This window comes from Rhincodon typus, chromosome 17, assembly GCF_021869965.1.
Source record: "Rhincodon typus isolate 14 chromosome 17, sRhiTyp1.1, whole genome shotgun sequence".
Classification (NCBI taxonomy): Eukaryota; Metazoa; Chordata; class Chondrichthyes; order Orectolobiformes; family Rhincodontidae; genus Rhincodon; species Rhincodon typus.
Window position 1 is genome coordinate 32878096 of NC_063348.1, and position 22392 is coordinate 32900487.

Below are 22392 nucleotides of genomic sequence, written 5' to 3' on the forward strand. Positions count from 1 at the left end.
TTGACACACCTGAAAGTCACGTCAAAACATCCACCTAAACATCTCCTACTTCAAATCCACAAGAACCCAGCAGAACCCTGTCCACAAAAAAAAAGGTCCGATCGACCAGCGCACCTTCTTTCACCCTCTTCATAGCCACCCTGACTGGGTTCTGGATCTCTTGGCCTGGGGTGTGGATGCTTGCTGAAGCCATAGCTCTAGGTTGGCCTTTTCCTGAATTGGCGTTCGACTGAAACCAGCATAACGATCCACCAATAGTACGTCAGCTCAGCCAACAGATCCTCTAACGTCCAATCACGATCCAGCGACGATCTCAATAGCTCTTATGACTCACAACTCGACACTAGATCGTAGCCAAAAGGTCGAGAAGCGATATAGTATGGAAAAAGTAACATTTTGTTAAGCTGTGAACTACAGCAAAATGGTAAATGGTGTATGACTTAAAGTAAATTACTTTTCACACACTGTAAGTTTGAAAAAATGGTCTTGCTTCCCATCTTCTTTTTAAATTTAAATGCTGCTCCTTTAAGTATAAGTGAATGATTAATTGGTTATGCTCGAATTTTGCCCGGAAACAAATTTTATTATCAGATAACGACGCATTGGATGAATAACGACGAAAGTAAAATATCTGTTCGGCAGCAAGTGCTCAGTAGTTCATGGGTATTGTTGTTGGAAAATGCTTTCGAAGCTTTAAGTTCTCAAAATGAAGATGAAAATTTGGACTCTTTGCAGTATTATATCATTCATTTCAACATCAGGTGAAGTATTACTGATCTAAGTTTATTTTAGCATTTCTACAATGATGGTATGTCTTTGGTAATAAAAATGACTGGAGAGTATTTGCTTCCGTTGCAGTCAACACTCGCAAGTAAAAACATAAAATTGATGCAATTCCAAAGTGGCAGCATCAGTAGGATAAAGAAGCATAGTTATGTTTTCAGATTGACTGTGAAAAAATGAGCAATGTAACCGATTTTAAGCAAATATGTAGGCAGGGAATCGGGGAGAAATTGTAATAGAGAAACCACAGTGTAAGTCACTGACACTGTGGAAAGATTGATTTAAAGATTAAAGGGTTCGTAGTGCAGAAACACAGAAGAAAATGATTATCGGACAAGGCATTAAATAAGTAGGTGTAGAAAATGTGTAAATGGGAATAGCAAAATCATCACCAATGGCTATTCTTTGAAAAGTGGAGACAATTACTGAATTCAGTGTTGAATCCAGAAGATTTAAAGTGTCTTATCAAAAGGTTGAAGTGATTTCTCTCTGTCTTACACTGAATTACGTTAGTAACTACAGTAATTAAATTGGAAGTAGTACAAGTAAACTATTTTCCTGTATTTTTGCCCCACTGCACATTCCTCCCCAGGGAAGAAACCGTAGGGAATATTAAAAGGAGCGGAGAAGGGAAGGTCTGTGTAATGATGGTATTATACAAGATGTGGTGAAACAGATATAGGATAATTTGTTCAACATGAAGTCTGGTGGGTTGCAGTGTAGGAACAGGGGAGTCCTATTGTGATTCCGATGGGAAATGCAAGCGGGAGCTGAGTGTAGAAAATTGAATGAATACTTTGGTTGAGGAAAAATGGATGCATATTGAGGCAATGGAACAAGGTATTATTAGAACAGATGCTGGAGAGTTGAAGAAACTAGGAGAATTGAATCAAATCCTTGGGGAAAGTAGGGTGGAGACTGTGTATTTGGTTTTGTTGTTAACTCTATTTCTCATTATCTGATGAGTATCTCCAGCTTTTTCAGCTTAATTGTAAAATCCACTCTCCGTTGCACGAAAAAGACACAAATGGACTGTAGTAACTATTACATTGTATTTTGAACAGAAAGTGTGGCAGGATTGTACATACCAACAACTGGATTCACAGCTTGGTTTATTCCTGTTTCCACAAAATACCAGCCAGGACCATTATGGAAAGGAAATGCTGAATTACTAGTAAAGGTCATACTTTGAAATTAAACATTAGCATAATTTTATTAGATGCAGTTTTTGAACTTTCCAGTATTTATGGAATCATTGAGTCATACAGCATGGAAACAGATCCTTTGTCCTATTTTTCCATGCTGACCAGAAATCCCATTTACCAGTATTTGGTCCGTATCCACTAAACCCTTTCTATTCATATATCCATCCAGATGCTTTTTAAACGTTGTCATTGTACCCACCTCGACCACTTCATCTGGCAGCTCGTTCCATAGACACACAACCCTCTGAGTGAAAAGGTTACCTGCCAGCTTCTTTTTAAATCTTTCCCCTCTCACCTTAAACCTATTATGCTAATAATTGTAAGCTTACAATTTCAGTGAGTCTTGCAGAAAGATAATTTAGTAGATCCTGCAGTTAATTTTATTTTGAAAATAGAAATACCTTTGCTTTGTAATCAGGTAAACAATCAGGTCAGGAATACACCTACATAATAGTTTTTTGGCAGAGTTATTTCTGCTCTTTGCTACTTCTAAATAAACTCGTTAAAAAAAATTAAAACCTTCTACATTGCTGGGAAATGATTAAGTAAAACTATGTGGTGGCTTCTAACTGCAACTTGAGCTGTTGTCTTTGCCAGAGTAAGCTATGTGAAGCTGGTTGATGAACTCTGAGAACAATTTTGAATTTGAGGCTACGTTCAGTTTCTCATTGCTTCTATCACTGACCAGGAAAAACATATTCAACAGTTTTAGATTGTAGATTGAAGATGGCAATATGTATTGGTCTGGAATGGACTCTACATTGATTCTAGTTTTGTTACTACTATGTGTAGAAGGCAATATTCAAATGAGGTGATAGGATAGTGAGGGAGAGAGAGAATTTAAATACACTCCAGATTAGAGACAGATTAGAGGTGAGCATTTAACTGCAATAAAAGAACAATCAGGTAGAGCTGAGGAGAGCAAAGGTGACTAGAAATATGCCTTTGAATTGTATGGAGAGTTGCCATGTACAAAGGACACCAGACATGTGAAAACTAAATTTTAATAAGTTGTGAATTTCATTTTACACTTGTGCAAGTTCTTTGAAATTCTCATGAGATTCTAATCAGTTTTCCAAAAACTGTGTTTGATTACAATGATGTAAGAAATAACAGCAAAAGCAAATGTTAAGCAACATACTAAAGGTTATGACTACATCAGAATCTCAATGTAATAAAAGCATGTTATAAATTATATTTCCAATAAGAGATAAAATCAAAGGTCATGTGTCTACATGTTGCTTTATATGCATTGGATCACCAAATAAGAAAACTCCCATGGAAGTGATCTCTTCTGTTAGTACATCTTTTAAAGAGCTTCTATCACCTTCTGGTATTTGACCACAACTTGTCTATGAAATGCCTAGTTGTTAATTTGAGTACCTGAGTCAGTAGCACCTCCAATGTGAGTTTCCTGGTTTTGCACCTTAATGGACTCTGGTTAACTGGCACTTACATAAAAACAGTAATACAACCAAGTGGTGCCTTCCTGTTTAAAATAAACATGCTTTCTTCATACAGCAGAATTTTGCTCTCACAGGCAGCCATTCAGGGAGCAAAGTTGAGAGTCCTCTATTTATATTATGCAAAAAAATAACATTTTGTTAAGCTGTGAACAACTGCAAAATGGTAAATGGTGCAGTCAGGTGTAGTCTCGGGGAAGGGGTATCAGGTCCTGAGTTAGGGGGATTAGATGTTGATACAAGTGGTTCAGGTCCAGCTGTGGGGGAAGGAGAGTATTGACTCTGTCAGAAGTAAGGGGTAGTCCTGAGAGGGCCAAGTAGGAGTCAGATTTGATGACAGGGCAGGAGTGGCTAGTCCAGAGAGGGGTTGGAGGAGGGGGTGGCGGGGTGAGATTGGTGTTTATCGGGTCCACAGGTGGAGGAAGTGGTGGTCAAACCTCAGAGGGAAAGGAGCCATCTGGTTTGGGGAAATATAGCGTCAGACGGAGGTTCAGTTGGGAATGTTTGAGATAAATTGAGGGTCTGATTAATAGTTACTCAGGCTATGTATTGAATAGTCTAACATTTCTTCGGTAATATTTACTTGACTTCAGCACAACTTTCCAAATTCTCTGATTTAAATGAATACTTTCTGAGGTTCCAAGTGTAGGGAGATTGGCCAGCCGGATCCTCAATTTCCTCAACAATTCCTTTTGGAGTCTCCTCCAATGGGGATTCCACAGGGTCCCCCTATACAACTCTCATCAGTGCTGCAAAATGCTTATCTGGCTATCTATGGGACTATTAGACATACGAACAGAAGTTGGCCATTCATCCCATCATGTCTTCTCCACCATTCAATAACATCATGGCTCATTTGATAATCCTCAACTCCACATTTCTGCCTTAATCCGTAATCATTGATTCCCTCACTGATTAAAAATCTGTGCCTCAGGTTTGAATATGCTCAATGACCCAATTTCAACAGCAGTCTACAATAAAAAGTTCCACAGATTGATTACATTTTAACAGAAAAATATCCCCTTCATCTGCTTTAAAAGGCAAACCTCTTACGCTTAAATTTTGTCCTCTGGTCCTAGACTCTCTGACTGGGGAAAACAACCTCTCAGCATCTCCTCTGTTAGGCCCCCCCCAAGAACCTTGTATGTTTCAATATAGTCTCCTCTTATTTTTCTACACTGTAATGAGCCCAGTCCCAACCTACCCGACCTTTCCTCATAGAAAAATCCCTTCACACCAGGGAATCAAACTCGTGAACCTTCTCTGGACTGCCTCCTATGCCAGTATATGTTTCTGTGGATAAAGGGAGCAGAACTGTTTATAGTATTTCATGCGTCTTGTGTAGTTTTAGCAAGGCCTCCCTTTCAGATTAAAATTCTGCCAACAAACTCAGCCTTGACAGCACACTGCAGGAAAGAATTCCTCAGATTCACTACCCCTCAGAAAACCTGGACCAATGAAGTTGTTTTATGTAGCACACTTGCTGATCTGTTCTGGCCTCAGAAAATCTTGCTGCGAAAGCTTTAGAATTTCCACAACAATTGCTTTAAATTCAACATGGCAGAGTGATGTAAATTGTTATTTTAAACTTTAAAGAAATACACGTGAGTCGTTATTAAGACATTGTGGTAGTATATGTGAGATGATTCCATAATATTTTTTCTTCTCTTAAAGACACAATGGATCTCGAGATATTTCAAAGCCCACTGATAGTATCATTAAATGAAAATATTCACCTGACATGCAAGGTAACAGGCTATACTGGTGGTCCCATTGACCCAGAAAGGGTAGGAATTCAATGGAAGCTCAATGGAGAAACAGATGTGTGTTCTTTCGCGAGAGATCAACATAATGCAAAGCGACCAGGAGCATTAATTAATGATCGCAATCTACTGAAGGGAGATGCCTCACTTTTCCTTCCACGAGTACAGATTGCAGATGAAGGAAATTACACTTGCACTGTGTTCATAACACCCGACAGTGCAGAACGGACCTCAGAAATACAAGTATCAGGTAAGCATCGCAGAAATGTATCTGTCTTCCTCCTGTGTTAAATTATGCAAGAAAATGTGCAAGTCAACACATATGGATGACTTCCACAACATAAATCCTGCTCTTAATCATAACTTTGCCAACCTGTTTATACACCTAAACAATATTTCTGCTGAAATTAATCTTGTGAAGTGATATGGCATTGCAGTGATTGTGTCAAACATGACTGTCCACTACTGACTCCCATCGATCATGGGGTGTTGTAGCTGGGTCACAAAACCTATATGTGTTCAGCCTGTGTTTACATCACTCTGAAGATATCTCAGGTGCCCTTATTGAGCATAAGGTTGCATGTTGATACAATTAGAGATCTGTGTTTAGGGGAATGATGTCATTGTTCTCTAGAAACAATAGCGCATTAGTCACGAGTTTCTTTTGTAAGGAACGCTTTTTAAAAAGATCTCACATATATTTTTGATTGGACTTGATCCACATATAACACAAAGACATTTACAGCGCAGAATGAGGTCATTTGGCCCATCATGTCAATGCCAGTCAACAAGGATCTGAATAGACTGATATAAATCACTGAGATAGCAAGAACTGCAGATGCTGGAGTCAGACATAGCAAAGCGGAGGAACACAGCAGGCCTGGCAGCATCAGAGCAACAGGAAAGCTGACGTTTCGGGTCGGGACACTTCTTCAGAAAGATAGCACTTTGTTATCTCTGAATAAACTGATGCCATTTTCCAGCTTTTGGCTCATAACCTTGAAAGTTACAGCAAATTAAGTGAACATCCAAATACTGCATAAATGTATGGTTAACAGCTATTCTGCTCATTCCTTCTTACCCAACCAATTTCCGTATCATCTGCAGACTTCATCATCAAACCCCATACATCTAAGTTGAAATTATAATTAAAATTACTGCTGAGGCCCCTGATATCTCCTTCCTCGCCTCCGTCAAAAGTGTGGGATACATTTCATCCAGCCCCATAGATTTATCCACTTTTGAGGCTGCTAAACACATTGGTACTTCTTTCTCTGTTAACTTATATTTCACAGTCTACCACTCTGATGTGTATATTTGCATTTACTTTTTATTGTGAAGACCAACATAAAGTACTCACTAAGGACTGTGCTCACATCTTCCAGTTCACAGTAGATTACCTTTCTATGGTTCCCAATGGGCCCTACTTTTTCTCTCATTATTCTCTTGCTCTTTATATATTTTTCTTAAATCCCTTTGGGTTTTTCCTTATTCTGCCCACTAATGTTTTCTCATGTACATTCTTTGCTTTCAGAATTTCCTTTAGGTTTTTAATCCCATACTTCATGCTCCTTGGCATCCACGGTTCTCCACTCTTGGTCCCTCCTTTGTCTTTATGAGAAAATATTAGCTGTGTAGTCTTGCTTTTTCCTAGTTTGAATGTGTCCCACTGCTCTGACTGAGATAGGTGAGCCTATAGAATTCTCTTCCATGGAAAGTGGTTGACGCTAAGACACTGAATGTTTTCAAGAAGGAGTTAGATACAGTCCTTAGCGTTAAAGGGATCAAAGGGTGTGGGGAGAAAGTGGGAACAGGGTAATGGATTGGATGATCTGCCATGATCAAATTGAATGGCAGAGCAGAATCAAAGAGCCAAATGGCCTATGTCTCTGCACTAATTTTCTGTTTGTATGACACAGTTTATCTGCACTGACTGCTCTTAGTCCACTTGGACCAAATTGTATCTTAATAAAATTAGCCTTTTCCCAGTTTAGAACTTTTACTCTTGACCCATCCTTGACAATACAGCACAGGAACAGGCCCTTTGGCCCACCAAGCTGCGCCAATTCCTGTCCCTTATTTAGACCCACTACATATTGCCCATATGTGGTTTCTATCCCTCTGTTTGACTCCATTTATGCATCTATCAAGATATGCCTTCAATGTTGCTAACCTGCTTGCTTCCACCACCTCCACTGGCAGTGCATTCCCGGCTCCTACCACCCTCTGTGCGAAAACACTTTCATTGCTCTTCCCCCCCCTAAACTTTCACCCTCGCACTTTGAACCTGTGCCCTCTTGAAGTTGACTTTTCCACCCTCGTAAAAAGCCTCTTTCTATCCACCCTATCTATGCCTCTCATAATTTTGTAGGCCTCAATTAGATCTCCCCTCGGTTTCCATCTTTCCAGTGAAAACAATCTAAGCTTATCCAATGTCTCCTCATAACTAACATCCTGGTTAACCTTCTCCGCACCCAATCCAAAGCATCCATATCCTTCCGATAGTGTGGTGACCATAACTGCACACAATATTCTAAACGTGGCCTAATTAAAGTTTTGTACAGCTGTAACATAACTTGCCAACTTTTATATTTGATGGCTTGATGATGATGAAGGCAAGTATGCCATTTTCCTTCTTGACCACCTTATCCACCTGTGTTGCCACTTTCAGGGATCTGAGGACCTGCATATCCAGATCCCTGTGTATATCAATAATCCTAATGTTTCTAAATAAAAACTGAAAGAACTGCAGATGCTGTAAATCAAACAATAATAGAAATTGCTGGACAGCTGAGCAGGTCTGGCAGCATCTGTGGAGAGAAATCATAGTTAACATTTCAGATCAGAACTGAGTTCTGAGGAAGGGTCACTCGACCCGAAACATTAACTCTGGTTTCTCTCCACAGATGCTGCCAGACCTGCTGAGCTTTTTCAGCAATTTCTGTTTTTGCTCCTAAGGTTTCTGCCACTTGTTGCATAATTTGCACAAGAATTTGATCTTCCAAAATGCATCACCCTCACATTTTTTCCAGGTTAAACTGCAGCTGCTATTTCCCTGCCCAAACCTGCAACTTATCTATATCCCACTGTATCTTTTGACAATCCTCCTCACTATCTGCAAATCCATCAGTTTTGGTGTTGTCAGCAAACTTACTACTCAGATCACCTGCATCTTCCTCCAGATCATTGATATATATTACAAACAACAAAGGTCGCAGCACCAATTATTGTGGAACACCACTAATTACTGATCTCTATTCTGAAAAAGCACCTTGTCCTTTATCCTTTCCCACAACTATCAAAATTCTAATATTTTATAAGGTCATTTCGAAGCATTAAATTAATAACAGCCCTCTCACTTGTTGGGCTTTCTATGCACTGACTAAAACATTCTCCTCAGTGCAATTTAAGAATGATGTTCCCTTTCTACTCTTGTACACTAAAACGATCCCTGCTAATATTTAGGTAGTTAAAATCCCTTACCCTACCGGCTTATTATTCTTACACTTCTTCACTGAGTTTTGATTATAGATATCTGATCTTCCATTTCTCCCTTACTGTGCTTTTGGCCCTTCTGTGTTTTTTTAACTTCTACCCACATGGTGTCATTTGATGATCTTTCCTCACTATCATCCCTCCTTGCTGCTATAATTGATCCCTCGATCTATATTGTGACCCTCCCTCATCCTTCAATAACCTCTCTTTATCTTGTGTGATTACCTTATAACCAGGAAAGTTGAGCTACCAATCTTGCCGTCTTTTTGGAAGTCTCATCATAGCTAGGATATCAAACATTCTTGTGCCTATCTGTGTAATTCCTCATGCTCCTTGAATTAAAATACACTCCATTTAATCATGCTTAACTCACTTCTTTCTTTATCTAGCCTATGTTTCCTCTGCCTTCCAGACTCACTTACTTGCATTCTAACTTCTAATTCCATCACAGCCTTTGACCCCGCTGCAGTACTTGTCAGGATTCCATTATCCTGCCGTTTAAATACACCCCAACAGCATTAGCAAACCTCCCCATATGAATATTGTTCCCATTCCTGTTTATATATAACCTGACCACCCTGTATAGGTCCCATATTCCCCACTAAGGCTCAGAGTGTAAACCCCTCCTTCCTGCACTATCTCTCCTGACGCATATTCATGTGCTCTGTCCTTCTATTCCTACACTTATTACTGCATGGCACTGGGAGTAATCCGAATGTTACTACCTTTGAAGTCCTGCTATTGAATTTCCTACCCAGCCCCCTAATTCTACTTTCAGAGCCACAATTCTCTTTCGTCCTCTGTCATTGGTCCAACCGTTGACCACAGTCTCTGGCTGTTCACCCTCCTTGTGCAGAATACCTTGCAGCCTTGACGTCAAGGGAGGCTGCGTACCTTCATGGAGTCACGGCTATAGTGGCAAAAGCACCTGTCTTTTCGCCTCACTGACAAATCCCCTTCAATACTTACCCATCCCTACCTTGAGCAGCTGGGCCACCCACAGTAACATGGTCTTGGCTCCAAGTGGGCTCCACATAGAAATTGTCACTATCACCATTTTCTGAGGCCAAGAAATATTCTGTGAGCAAGCTGCACTCAGGGGATCTCCTTGCTACCTGTCTGGTCCCCTTCTTATGTCTCAGTGGGCTGTTGTGGAGGTGGAGGTGGGTGAGGGTGGTTGCACCATGGTATGCCCAGGCTGCCACTCAATCTCCAAAATCCAGAACTCCAACTGGAGGCACCTCCTGCTCACCTTATCATCCAGACTATCAGAAATATCTAGGATTTTCCACATAGTTCAGGATGTGTAAATCACAGATTGGGCTTTTCCCAGACATACCTTATCTCAAAAGAATATAGACCCTTTCTTTCATTTTACTATTACCCCTAATTAAGCATAGCCTCAAAAAATCTTATACTTTCTGCACCACGAGTCCCACTAACATCCAATGCAGGTCTTTTTGCCTCTTTATTTTTAATTTTAAAAATATTTTCTATTCATAAAAAGTCTCTTTGTATATATACATTATCACAAATGCGGTTTGGTTCTGTACATTAACATATCAAGTAAACAAATAAACATTTGAGTTTGACTCTATCCCAACAAACCAAAGGCATCTCTTGCATATACAAGATTATATTTAGTTGCATTAAGGCCCTAGGAGAGTCTGATAACTGAATGAACTCCCACTTACTTTCAGCAGAAAGACTTCACACAGTGGTATTTCGCCACTGCACATTGGCAGCATTTGCCCCAGGCTTTACTGTGTCCCTCAGCATGTAGTCCTGCACCTTGGACTGTGCCAGTCTGCAACACTCAGTCGGGGTCGACTCCTTGTTCTGGAAGACCTACAAGTTTCGGGTAGAGCAAAGAGCATCTTTCACTGAATTGATGGTCCTCCAGGAGCAATTGATGTTCGCCTTGATGCGTGTCCTGGGGATCAGACTATAGAGGAAAGGGTCCTGCTTCACAGAGCTGCTCAGGACGAACATTAACAAAAACTGTTGCATCTCTCTCTAGATTTCCTTTACAAAGTCAGATTCCAACAGGACATGTGTGACAGTGTCAAATTTCCCGCAGCGGCTTCGGGGGCAGCATGCGATGGCCCAGGCCGACAAGGAGTACATGAGGGATCTGACAGGTGGTGCCCTTCTCACCACCAGCCAAGCGATGTCTTGGTGCTTGTTGGCACGTTCTGGTGATGAAGTATCCTGCCAGATGACTTTGGCAGTCTGCTCAGGGAACCATACAACAGGATCCACCCTCTCCTTTTCCCTCAGTGTCTCGAGGATGCTGTGTGCTTACCACTTCCTGATGGACTTGTGCTCAAAGGTGTTTCCCTTTGCAAATTTCTCCACAAAAGGCAGGTGGTATAGAATGGTCCACGACAATGAGGCCAGTCCTATCCGTCGCAACACCAGGGCCAGGTAGAACCTCAGCACATAGTGATAGTTGGTGTTTGATGCAGCCACACACAAAGGTGGCCATCAGGATGAGGGTGATGTTGGGTACGTTCTTCCCCCATACCCAGAGTTTTGTACAAGGAGTTCCTGCAGATTCAGTCCATCTAAGACCTCCAGCTGAAGTGGAAGATGGCTCATGTGACGAAAAAGATAAGTTTTGGGAATGGCCAGACCTGTGCCACGTGCTGGTCTTCCTGCCCCTCTGCAAGGGTCCTATCTCACCAGCTACTCTCCATGGTACTCACTTCCTGGTCCCAGGGTCCTCACTTCAAACTATCCTCTCAGTGATTGCTGACTACCTGTCACAGGGCCCCCACGCTGCATGCACCTCTCTGTGATGTTGACTGGGGATTTGCTCCTCTCCAGAAAAGCATGTTTCACTCAACAGCATTCAGTATATTTGCTTTCCTTTTTCCACCAGCACTGGCTGCTGGATGGGGACAGGGATCAGAAATGATCAACAATGAGAGTTCTCAAATGAGATTATGACCACGTGTCTCTTTGTTCTAGTCTAATTTTAAAATACATGCCAGAGGAAAAAAATTAAAAAACATTTAGGATTGCAACCCCTAAGTTGTATTTCAAACTCATTTATTTGTTGAAATTTTAAATATATTATTGGCATTACAAAGGCTAATTGTATCCAGATTTGAAAAGGTCTGTTTTGAAAAGGGGAAAAAGAAGGTATTTGATCAAATTAATTTTCTAGTTTTATAGTAACTTATCTGTACACTCTTAGCAGCATCTTGCTTTTCTGTTGATGACCTACACAAGCCAGCATCTAATGAAATTTATATTTTCTTTCCACACAGCTCAGCCAAACGTTAGTTTATCCACACAATCTCTTACAATTTTGAATGGTTCAGAGGACTCTGTGAGCTGTGACGTGACTGGATTTTATCCTCAACCATTGAAGATCAGCTGGATCAAAGTATCAAAACAGAGAACAGAAAATATTTCATTACTAAGTTACATAAAGGATTTTGGCATCAATAGTGATAAAACATTTTATACATCCAGTCAACTGAACATTAAACCAACAATAAAGGATGATGGTGACAAGTACAGATGTGTCGTGGAGCATTCAACATTTCCTAATGGACTGACAATGGAATGTGTACTCACTGTACAAGTTGAGTTGTACAGTATAAACAGAACTCTGAACGGTGAGTAGAAGGAAGGAAAAGGGTGAGTCAGAGAAGTGACGGAGAGCAGGATGGGAAGGTGGTTACATGGCAGGGAAAGCATAATTTTGGAATAGGAAAGAGAAAGTGGCTGGTATTGCACTAATGTCTCAATATTAACAACAAATTCAAAATGCTACACAATCAGGGGTAGGTTAATGACCTAATGATAGTGTTGAAAGATTATTAATCCAGAAACTTGGCAAACGTTCTGGGGACCTTTGTTCAAATCCTGTCACAGCAGATAGTGGAATTTGAATTCCATAAAAAATATCAGAGTCTACTGACATCCGCTAAAGCCTGAGGTGGCACAATGGCTTAGTAATTAACACTGATGCCTCGCAGTGCCAGGATTCAGTTCCACCCTCAGGCAATGGAGTTTGCACATTCTTCCTGTCTTTGTGTGGGTTTCCTCTGGGTGCTCACATTTCCTTCTACAGTTCACAGATGTTCAGGTTAGGGTGGATTGGCCATGCTAAATTGTCCATAGTGTCTAGGGATGTATAGGCTAGGTGGATTAGCGATGGGAAAACGCAGGATTACAGAGATAGGGTGGATTTGGGTAGGATGCTCTTCGAAGGGTTGTTGTAGTCTTGATGGGCTGAGCAACTCAAGACTGGGCCATCAACACTGGGATAGGAACAAAAACAAAGTTGCTGGAAAAACTCAGCAGGTCTGGCAGCATCTGTAAAGAAAAAATCAGAGTTAACATTTCAGGTACAGTGACCCTTTCTCAGTTCTGAAGCGTTAACCCAAAACGTTAACTCTGATTTTTTCTTCACAGATTGCTGTCAGACCTGCTTAGCTTTTTCAGCGACTTTGTTTTTGTTCCTGATTTACAGCATCCACAGTTCCTTTGGTTTTTATTAAGACTGGGAAAGGAACCTAGCTGGCAGAGAGGAAACAAAGAGTAAGAATTAATGGGTCCTTTTCAAATTGGCAAGCAGTAACTAGTGGGATGCCACAGGGATCGGTGCTGGGACCCCAGCTATTCACAATATATATTAATGATTTGGATGAGGGAACAAAACATAACATCTCCAGGTTTGCAGATGATACCAAATTGGGTGGGAGGGTGAACTGTGACAAGGATGCAGAGATCCTTTAGCATGATGTCAACAAGTTGGGTGAGTGGGCAGATCAATGGCAGATACTGTATAATTTGGATAAATGTGAGGTTATTCACTTCAGGAGTAAAAACAAGAAGGCAGATTACTATCTGAATGGCTGTAAATTGGGAGAGGAGAGTGTGCAGCGGGACCTGGGCGTCCTTGTGCACCAGTTGCTGAAGGTAAGCATGCAGGTGCAGCAGGTGGTAAAGAAGGCAAATGGTATGTTGGCCTTCATTGCGAGAGGTTTTGAGTGCAGGAGCAGGGATGTTTTGTTGCAGTTGTACGCGGACTTGGTGAGAACATACCTGGAATATTTTGTGCAATTTTGGTTTCCTTTTCTGAGAAAGGATGCTCTTGCTCTCAAGGGAGTGCAGCTAAGGATTACCAGGCTGATTCCAGGGATGGTGGGTCTGACATATGAGGAGAGATTGACTAGGTTGGGATTGTTTTTGCTAGAGTACAGACATATAGGAGAGGCAATGGCCTAGTGGTAATATCGCTGGACTGTTAATCCAGAGACCCAGATAAAATTCTGGGGACCTGGGTTCGAATCCTGCCATGGCAGGATTAAGAGTCTAATGATGACTGTGAATCCATTGTCGATTGTTGGGAAAAACCCATCTGGTTCAGGGAAAGAAACTCCCATCCTTACCTGGTCTGGCCTACATGTGACTCCAGACCCACAGCAATGTGGTTGATTCTCAACTGCCCTGTGTGTAATTAGGAATGGGCAATAAATGCTGCCTAGCCAGCGACACCTGCATTCCATGAATGAATAAAGGAAAAAAAAAATGAGGGGGTCTCATAGAGACTTATAAAATTTTAACAGGACTGGACAGGGTAGATGCAGGGAGGATATTCCTGATGGTGGGTGTGTCCAGAACCAGGGGTCACAGTATGAGCATTCAGCAATATTGAACAATGGTTAGCACCATATATGAGTCCTCAGATACTGAAGAATGTTGAAATGCAACAAAATCTGAACAATATCTAGGCTTGGACTGACAAGTTGCAAGAAACATTCATACTACACAAATGCCATGCAATTACTATCTAATGACCGCCCCTTGATATTCTATGATGTTACCATTACTGAATCCTCCACTACCAACGACAGAAACTCAACTGAACTCACCACATAAAGACAATGCTACAAAAGCAGGTCAGAGGTGAGGAAAACTACGGTGAGTAACTCACCACCTGTCTCCCCAAAGCCTGTCTACCATCTACAAGGCACAAGTCAGGAGTGTGTTGGAATACTTCCCACTTGCCTGGATGGTGCAGCTCTAACACTCAAGAAGTATGACTCCATCCAGGACAAAGCAGACTACTTGATTGACACCACATCCACACCTATCCACTCACCCCATCACTGACACTCATTAGCAGCAGTGTGTACTACCTAAAAGATGAACTGCTGAAAGTCACCAAAGATCCTTAGACAGTACCTTCTAGACGCTCGACTACTTCTCTCTGGAAGGACAAGGGTGGCAGATATATGGGAATACCGCTAGCTCCAACTTTCCCTCCAAGCCACTCACCATCCTGACTTGGAAGTATATTGCCTTCCTTCACTTGTACTTGAACATCGAATACGATTTGACATAATAGGCAAAGCATTGTGAATAAAATCTATAACTTAGACATGGAATAGCAGATATTACAATGAAGATCCCAGTTATTGAGGCGGCAGCCCACATTATTTGTAGGTCTCATTTTTGGCTTCACAACTCTTCTAAATCAAATTCCACTCCCTTTCTTTCAAGCACTTAGTTGATTCTCTCCAGGCAGCAGCAGTACCTGGCTGAACAGGTCTTCAGTGTACCACTCTTCACTGTCTGGTGTATGATTGATCGTTCCATAATCTTCTCAACTTCTCTTCTGGTGCTTCTGCTTCTCTTTCTCGATCTGCATATCTATACTGGCTCCCTTATTCCTCTAGGTCTCCATTCTGGTCACCCAGCTTCTGTACATTATTTGCTTCCCGGTCAAGGATCAGCAAGTGACATGGAACAATATTTCTTCTTATACAATGAAATTATAATTGATCTCTTTATAAGGTATACAAAATCTTAAGATTTTCTTTCAAACATGTAAAATACCAATTACCATTACACTGTTTCATTATTGTTACTGCTTCCAGGTCAGAAATCGCCGCAACATAGTATGTATTTTTTCTGTTCTTGCAGATTATATTGATGATCCTATCATTTGATGCAATGAATACAAGTGGCAGCAAACACATTTTTTGACTGCCACTACTCTGTTCACAATGAAAAATAGGGTGATCAGCTATACAACATTGATGACCAGATGCCCACTTGATCTAACTATAGGTGAACCTTGAAATAAGCAAAACAAGACGGAGCTTAAATATTTAAATTGGGGCTTTTTACAAAAATCCAATGCAATTCTCTGGTGCTAATGGGCAGATTATTTAATTTATCTTAATTCATCCAGCTAGCAAAATCCTACTGCCATCCAATAGTAGATCCCATTTTTAAAAAAATTTCTCTGAGATTGTTGCAGTGATATAGGTAGACATGCAGGTGCTGTCAGAGAGAAAGGTCCAAGATTTTAACCTACAGGTAGTGAAGGAACAGCAATACATTTCCAAGTCGGATTGGATAGTGCATTTGCAGGTAGTGGTGTTTCCATGTACCTGATGTCCTTGACCTTGTAGGTTAGTAAAGGTTGTAGTTTGGAAAATGTAATCATAGGGAGGCTTGGTAAGTTGCTGCTATGTATTCACGAATGCCCTTTAGGGAAGGAAATCTGTCACTGTTACGTAGTCTGGCCTATATGTGACTCCAGACCCACAGCAATGTAGTTGACTCTCAAGTGCCCTCTAGGAAATTAGGGATGGGCAATAAATACCAGAGAAGCCAGCACCATCTACATTCCATGAATGAATTAAAAAAAAAATGGTACACACTGCTGCTACTATGCATTGGTGGTGGAGGGAATGAATGTTAAAGGTCGTGCATGAGTTACTAATCAACCAGGCTGCTTTGTCCTGGATGGTTTCAGGTTTCTCATGTGTTGTTGAAGCTGCATTCATCTAGACAAGTGGAGCGGCTTCCATCCCATTCCTAACATGTTTCTTTCTAGACGGTGTGTTAGGTTTGGGAGGTCAGGATGACTCCATAATTCCCAGCTTCTGACCTGCTCTTGTAGCCACAATGTTTATATGGCTAGTCCAGTTGAGTGTCTGGTCAATAATAATCCCCAGGAATCTTGATAATGATCATTTTGGTTGATCATTTTACACATAATTTTACACACAGTTATGAGATTGATGGCTCAAACAGTTATGTTTTATCAGTTTCTCAACTGCTTTGGTTTTTGGCACCATATTACAGTATGCAATTTCAAAATTCTGATCGCTGTCCTAATTCCACAAACTCTTTCATAATGATTATAATTTTTTCATGAATCCTTTCCATCATCTCTCATAGCAGGCTGAGATAAATATCCTCAAGCTTTGATGATTTTTTGAAGCACTTGTTTTTATTTCAAGATTTCCCTATCATACATAGGAATGATATTGTTTGAAAGATCTTAGACAATAAGATACAGGAGCAGAATTGGGCCATTCAACCAATCGAGACTGCTCCGCCATTTGATCATGGCTGAGACGTTTCTCAGCCCCATTCTCCTGCCTGTTCCCTACAAATCCTTGACCCGCTTACTGATCAAGAACCGATCTATCTCTCTACACTCAATGACATCGTTTAAACAGTCTTTTGTTGCAACAATTTCCACAGATTCTTCCTCATCTCCATTTTAAAGGGTCATCCATCATCTGAGGCTGTGCCGTCAGGACTTAGTCTCTCCTTTGAGTGGAAATATCTCCGCGTCCACTCTATCCAGGCCTTTCAGGAATTGTTAAATTTCAATCAAATTCCACTCATCCTCCTAAAGTCCGAGTATAGACCCAGAGTCCTCAACCACTCCTCATATGACAAACCTTTCATCCCCGGGATTATTCTTGTAAACCTCCTCTGACCCAGCACCTCCTTACTTAGATACAGGGCCCAAAACTGTTTACAGTATTCCAATGCAGTCTGACCAGAGCCATATACAGTCTCAGCAGTATATATTCTACTTTTGTATTCTAGCCCTCTTGAAATGAATACTAACATTGCATTTGCTTTCCTAACTGCCAACTGAACCTTTTAAGAGAATTTTGAACTGTGCCTCCCAAGCCACTTTGTGCTTCAGATTTCCAAATCCCTTCCTCACACCTCTACACCTCTATTCTTCCTACCAAAGTGTAGAACCTCACACTTTCCGACATTGTATTCCATTTGCCACTTATCTTCCCCATCTCCCAGCCTGTCCAAGTCCTTCTGCAGAATCTCTGCTTCCTCAATACTACCTGTCCCTCCACCTATCTTCGTGTTATCTGCAGGCTAAGCAACAATGCCCTCAGTTCATTCGTACAGATAATGTATAACATGAATATTGCAGACCCAATACTGATTCCTGTGAAACTCCATACTCACTGGTTGCCATCCTGAAAATAGCCCCTTTATCCCTATTCTCTGCCTCCTGCCAGTCAGCCAATCCTCTATTCATGCCAATACCTTTCTCACTAACACCATGGGCTCTTATTTAGCAGCCTCCTGTGTGGCACCTTTTGTTGAGATATGTTCTGGTGTTCCCTTGTGAATACCTGAGGGATGGAATCACTTATAGTATTGACATTGAATTTCTCCTTTTTATTTATGATACCACTTGTTCATTTTCTAAGCTTTGCTGTTCTGAGGACCTGAATGTTAAAATGAAAGCAGCTTGGGCAATTTGTTAAACATCATGGATCATTATCAGTTTACCTAAAGTTTGATTTAATTTAAATAGCTATTTATTCTTGTATTTTATAATTTTCAGAATCCCATGATTATTTAGTCCTTGGCTTGGCTATAATTTGTACGCTATTATTACCTATGATACTAGTTGGAATTTACCTATGGAGAAAACGGTCAAAAGGTAAGAAAATCCTTAAACTTACAAACAAATGAAACAATATTTTATTAATTTGTTTTCTTTTGTTCATTTTCGGTCAATGGAAGTTGTTAGCAAGGCCATCATTTACAATCCATGCCTTGTTGCCCCTGAAAATGTGCTGGTGGGCTTTCAGGTTGAATCCCTGTACTCTGCATGATGAAGGCATTCCCACATTGCTCCTGGCTAGGGTGCTCTAGAATTTTGAGACAACGATGATGAGGCAGTGTAATCCAGGTTTGAATCACAGGCCTGAATCTCTGAGCACTAACATTGTTGAGTGGATTACTGCTATACTCAGAAACTCCCCAACTTAATGCTGCTGCACATTGTTTTTGGGATGTTACAATCCTGACGTTCACTGAATTGCGTACAACACAGCGTTCCTTAGGTAACTGTCAGAATGGAATAGGGAGAGCACAGGACAGGCCCAGTTTATACACCAATAATCACAAGGCAACTTTATAGGTCCAGTCTTTTAACGTTATTAAATGAATGAGTGAATAGATGAGTGGGTAATTGGTTGACTGGGTGAGTGAGTGATTGGGTAAGTGAATGGTTAGTTGCATGAGGTTGGTTGTGTGGGTAAGTGGTTAGGTGGGTGAATGGGTACTCAGGTTTGAGTGAGTCAGGGTTGGGCCACATTGGAGGAATTGTCAAACAGTTGGGGGTGTGTTAGGGATGCAGTTGGCTGGTTGGAGGCAGTTGGGTCATATTGGGAGGGTACTTGTGTCAGGGTAGGGGATTGTAAACACAGAATTTTCCCTGATGCTATGGACAATGATTATTGCTTAACCAACTTGGCAGATGGATTTTGGATACCCTATTATATTAATGTTTGTGGAAGCTTGTTGTAATGAAGCTAAATGCCGTACTTCCAACATTACTAATAAGACCACACTTTGAAAATACTTCATTGCCTTTAAAGCATCTTTAGACAAACTGAGGTTGTTATAAAAATGCAAGTCTTTCTTTCTTCCTAATTTATTTTTTGTGTTAATAATTAACAATAAGGTAATATTCATAGATAAAATGACTTCACCAAAACTCTATACATTATTGAGTGATTTCAATAATATGATTAAAATGTCAATCGGTTTTCTGATACGTGTGATATAAAAAAAATCATCTTTTATACTTTGATGAGACCCAACAAGATAAATGTTTGTTCCCACAAGTCAAGTACTGATGCTGCAACAGAAGGAAAGGAGAAAGTGGATACTAACTGGACCATTGTGTTGTAGATAGTAGACCAGATTAGGCAACATATGGTCTGTAAGTTATCAGGTCCTCTCATGGCATGGGCTGATCCGTCACTCAGATGATAACATAGTCAAGTAAGTGCTAATGTCTAAGAACAGGGGTGTTGTTATGATGTCTTGCTTTGTTTGGAAGACTTGAGTCAGAAAAGCCTGTAATCTTTACAAATGAAATATCTTTCCTTTGCTTGAGTGCAGTGTCAAACCCAGAAAGCACATAAGATAGCAGTGCCTGAGAAAAGAATGCACAAATAAGCCATTGCTAGAGAAGTGCTCAGAAAAGAAAATGCTAATGGATGAAACAGATGGTAGAGGCAACAAATGTGATGAAATGTTTTTGTACTATTTAAAGTGGAAATAAAAGCATTGTTTGTCACTCAGGCATTGAAACCACAAAATACGACTTCAGATATTCATGGAAATAATAGCTGTGTCATTTAGAAATCTTTACTGTGTGTTAAAAGAGAGTGACCACTCCAGAAAAGTCCCTTAAAGTTGTTGTTTGGTGTTACTTAAGCTTAAAAGTCACTCAGAGCAAGTTAGACAGCCTATTCTGACCTGTGGTCAACTATTTAATTTGCCCCTTGACTTACCACTGAACATGTAACTACCTCCCAGCTATGACCACTGAGCTCAACTAAATACATACCGTATGTCTACAACATTTCTTATGTATTTTTGTGCTTATGTAGAAGTACAGAACACCCCCTCAAAGGCTGAAGCCGGTATTAACAATCAAGTGAAACATTCTGATGAGTTTCAAAATCTGATGAGGGCAGAACCTGAAGGCAGGCTTGGACTCACTCATGTTAAATGTTACTCAAGGAAAGTTAGCCAATTAACAACCTACTCTAACCTGTATGTAACTATTCAATTCACCCCTTGACTTACTACTGAACATCTAACTACTTCCTGGCTATGACCATTGAGCTGAAATAAATATGTAGGCATTTTTCAATGACAAAGATATTGTTGCTATAGTTTCCATCATACTACATGTTTACAACATTTCTTGTGTATTTTTGTGCTGATGTAGAATCACAGAACACTCTCTCAAAAGATAATGTCGGGATTGACAATCAAGTGGAACTTTTGGATGAGACACAAAATCTGATTGGAGCAGAAACTGAGGGTAGGTTTGGACACACTCAAGTTAAAAGTTACTCGAGGAAAGTAAGATAATTAATATCTACTCTAACCTGTGGATAACTATTTAATTTATCCAAGGCTTACGATCCAAATATTCTCTAACTCTGGCCATTACCACCTCTGTCCCAACACTGCCTGGATCTAATCTCCCAAACACTCCCCCGTGACTCAACTCCACCTGGCCCAAAAACCAATTGCCGCTGCTGCATCCAGCAGATGCTGATCTAAACATTTGACATACCTTAAACACCTGTCTGTTTATCTGGTCACCAAACTCTCACTCTTGCACCCAACTGCCTCGCCCACCTGAACCCATAACCTCACACACATGTCAACCCTACCATCTCAACCAACTGGAAACCTAGACCCTCACCCACTGGTACCCAACACCCACACATATACTACCCAACCCTGTACCAACTAACAATCCACCCCTACACACAACTGGCACATAACCTGCTACTGACTGCCACCAAATCCCCACACCTACATGTTTATCCTTTGACAGTCGCTGTCAAAGTAGCTGCTGTTTGTTTAACCTAAAGAATACAATACTCGCTGACATAAAAGAAGGTTTAATTTCAATGATGATCTTCCCTATTGCTAGCACCATTGTTTTGTTTATTCATGGGATGTAGAAACCATTGACTAGGCCAGGATTTATTACCCATCCCTAATTCCCCAGAGAGCAGTTGAGAGTCACTTACACTGCTGTGGGTCTGGAGTCACATGTAGGCCAGACCAGGTAAGGATGGCAGATTTCCTTCCCTAAAAGACATGAGTGAACCAGATAGGTTTTTCCCCTAACAAATGGCAATGGTTTCATGGTCATCATTCAATTCTTACCTGCAGAATTTTGCTTCCATCCTTTGGGTAAGTTATCGGTGAATCTTCATGAACAAAATGACAATAAACCATGTAAACAGATGGTGTAAAGGTGCAGTAATTCAGTGATCGTGCTTTTGGCTTAAATTAAAAGAACACATATGCATATGTTTGAACATAATACACTTTTGTCCGCATATCGGTGCTACTATTTCCGGTTAAATGTTGCATTAATGAACTTACAGACAATGCGGAATTGTTATCCACCATTGACATTAACTGTAGGTAGACTTCTAATTGTGCTGGCCTGAATATTCCTGAAGCAGCAAGTTTCATACATTAGCAGAAGTGGTTCTTCAATATTTGGTTCTTCAAGATACCATGGAATTTATTCCAAAATTACCTTTGTGGTGTTTAATCATTGCTCAAATAATTCTACCTTAATGGAAGGATATGTGGAATTTCTTGCAATAAATTTCAGTGTTCAAGGAAATTCCAAATGTGATGACAACCCGTAGGAATGCATCATTGCATCACAATTATTCCACGCTTGAGTCAAGATATTTGCTCAGCTTTGTGACTGCAGCTTAACAGACAGGCCGAGAACTCTGGGCATTTCGTAAAATACACTTAAGTGACTCCCACTGTGGACGTTTCTGGACAGGAATCGATTGTCATGAAAAG

The 22392-nt window shown here is 40.6% G+C and overlaps 1 protein-coding gene across 1 annotated transcript in view; it reads left to right on the forward strand.

Moving 5' to 3' along the window:
• The first annotated feature begins 5130 nt into the window (after positions 1-5130).
• The window catches only part of LOC109934977, a 225473-nt gene continuing 208211 nt past the window's right edge, over positions 5131-22392 (forward strand). Inside the window, exons 1-2 of the mRNA XM_048607337.1 lie at positions 5131-5464; positions 20771-20866. Of these exons, the coding sequence (XP_048463294.1) occupies positions 5131-5464; positions 20771-20866 (430 nt within the window). The remainder of the gene's footprint in view (positions 5465-20770; positions 20867-22392) is intronic.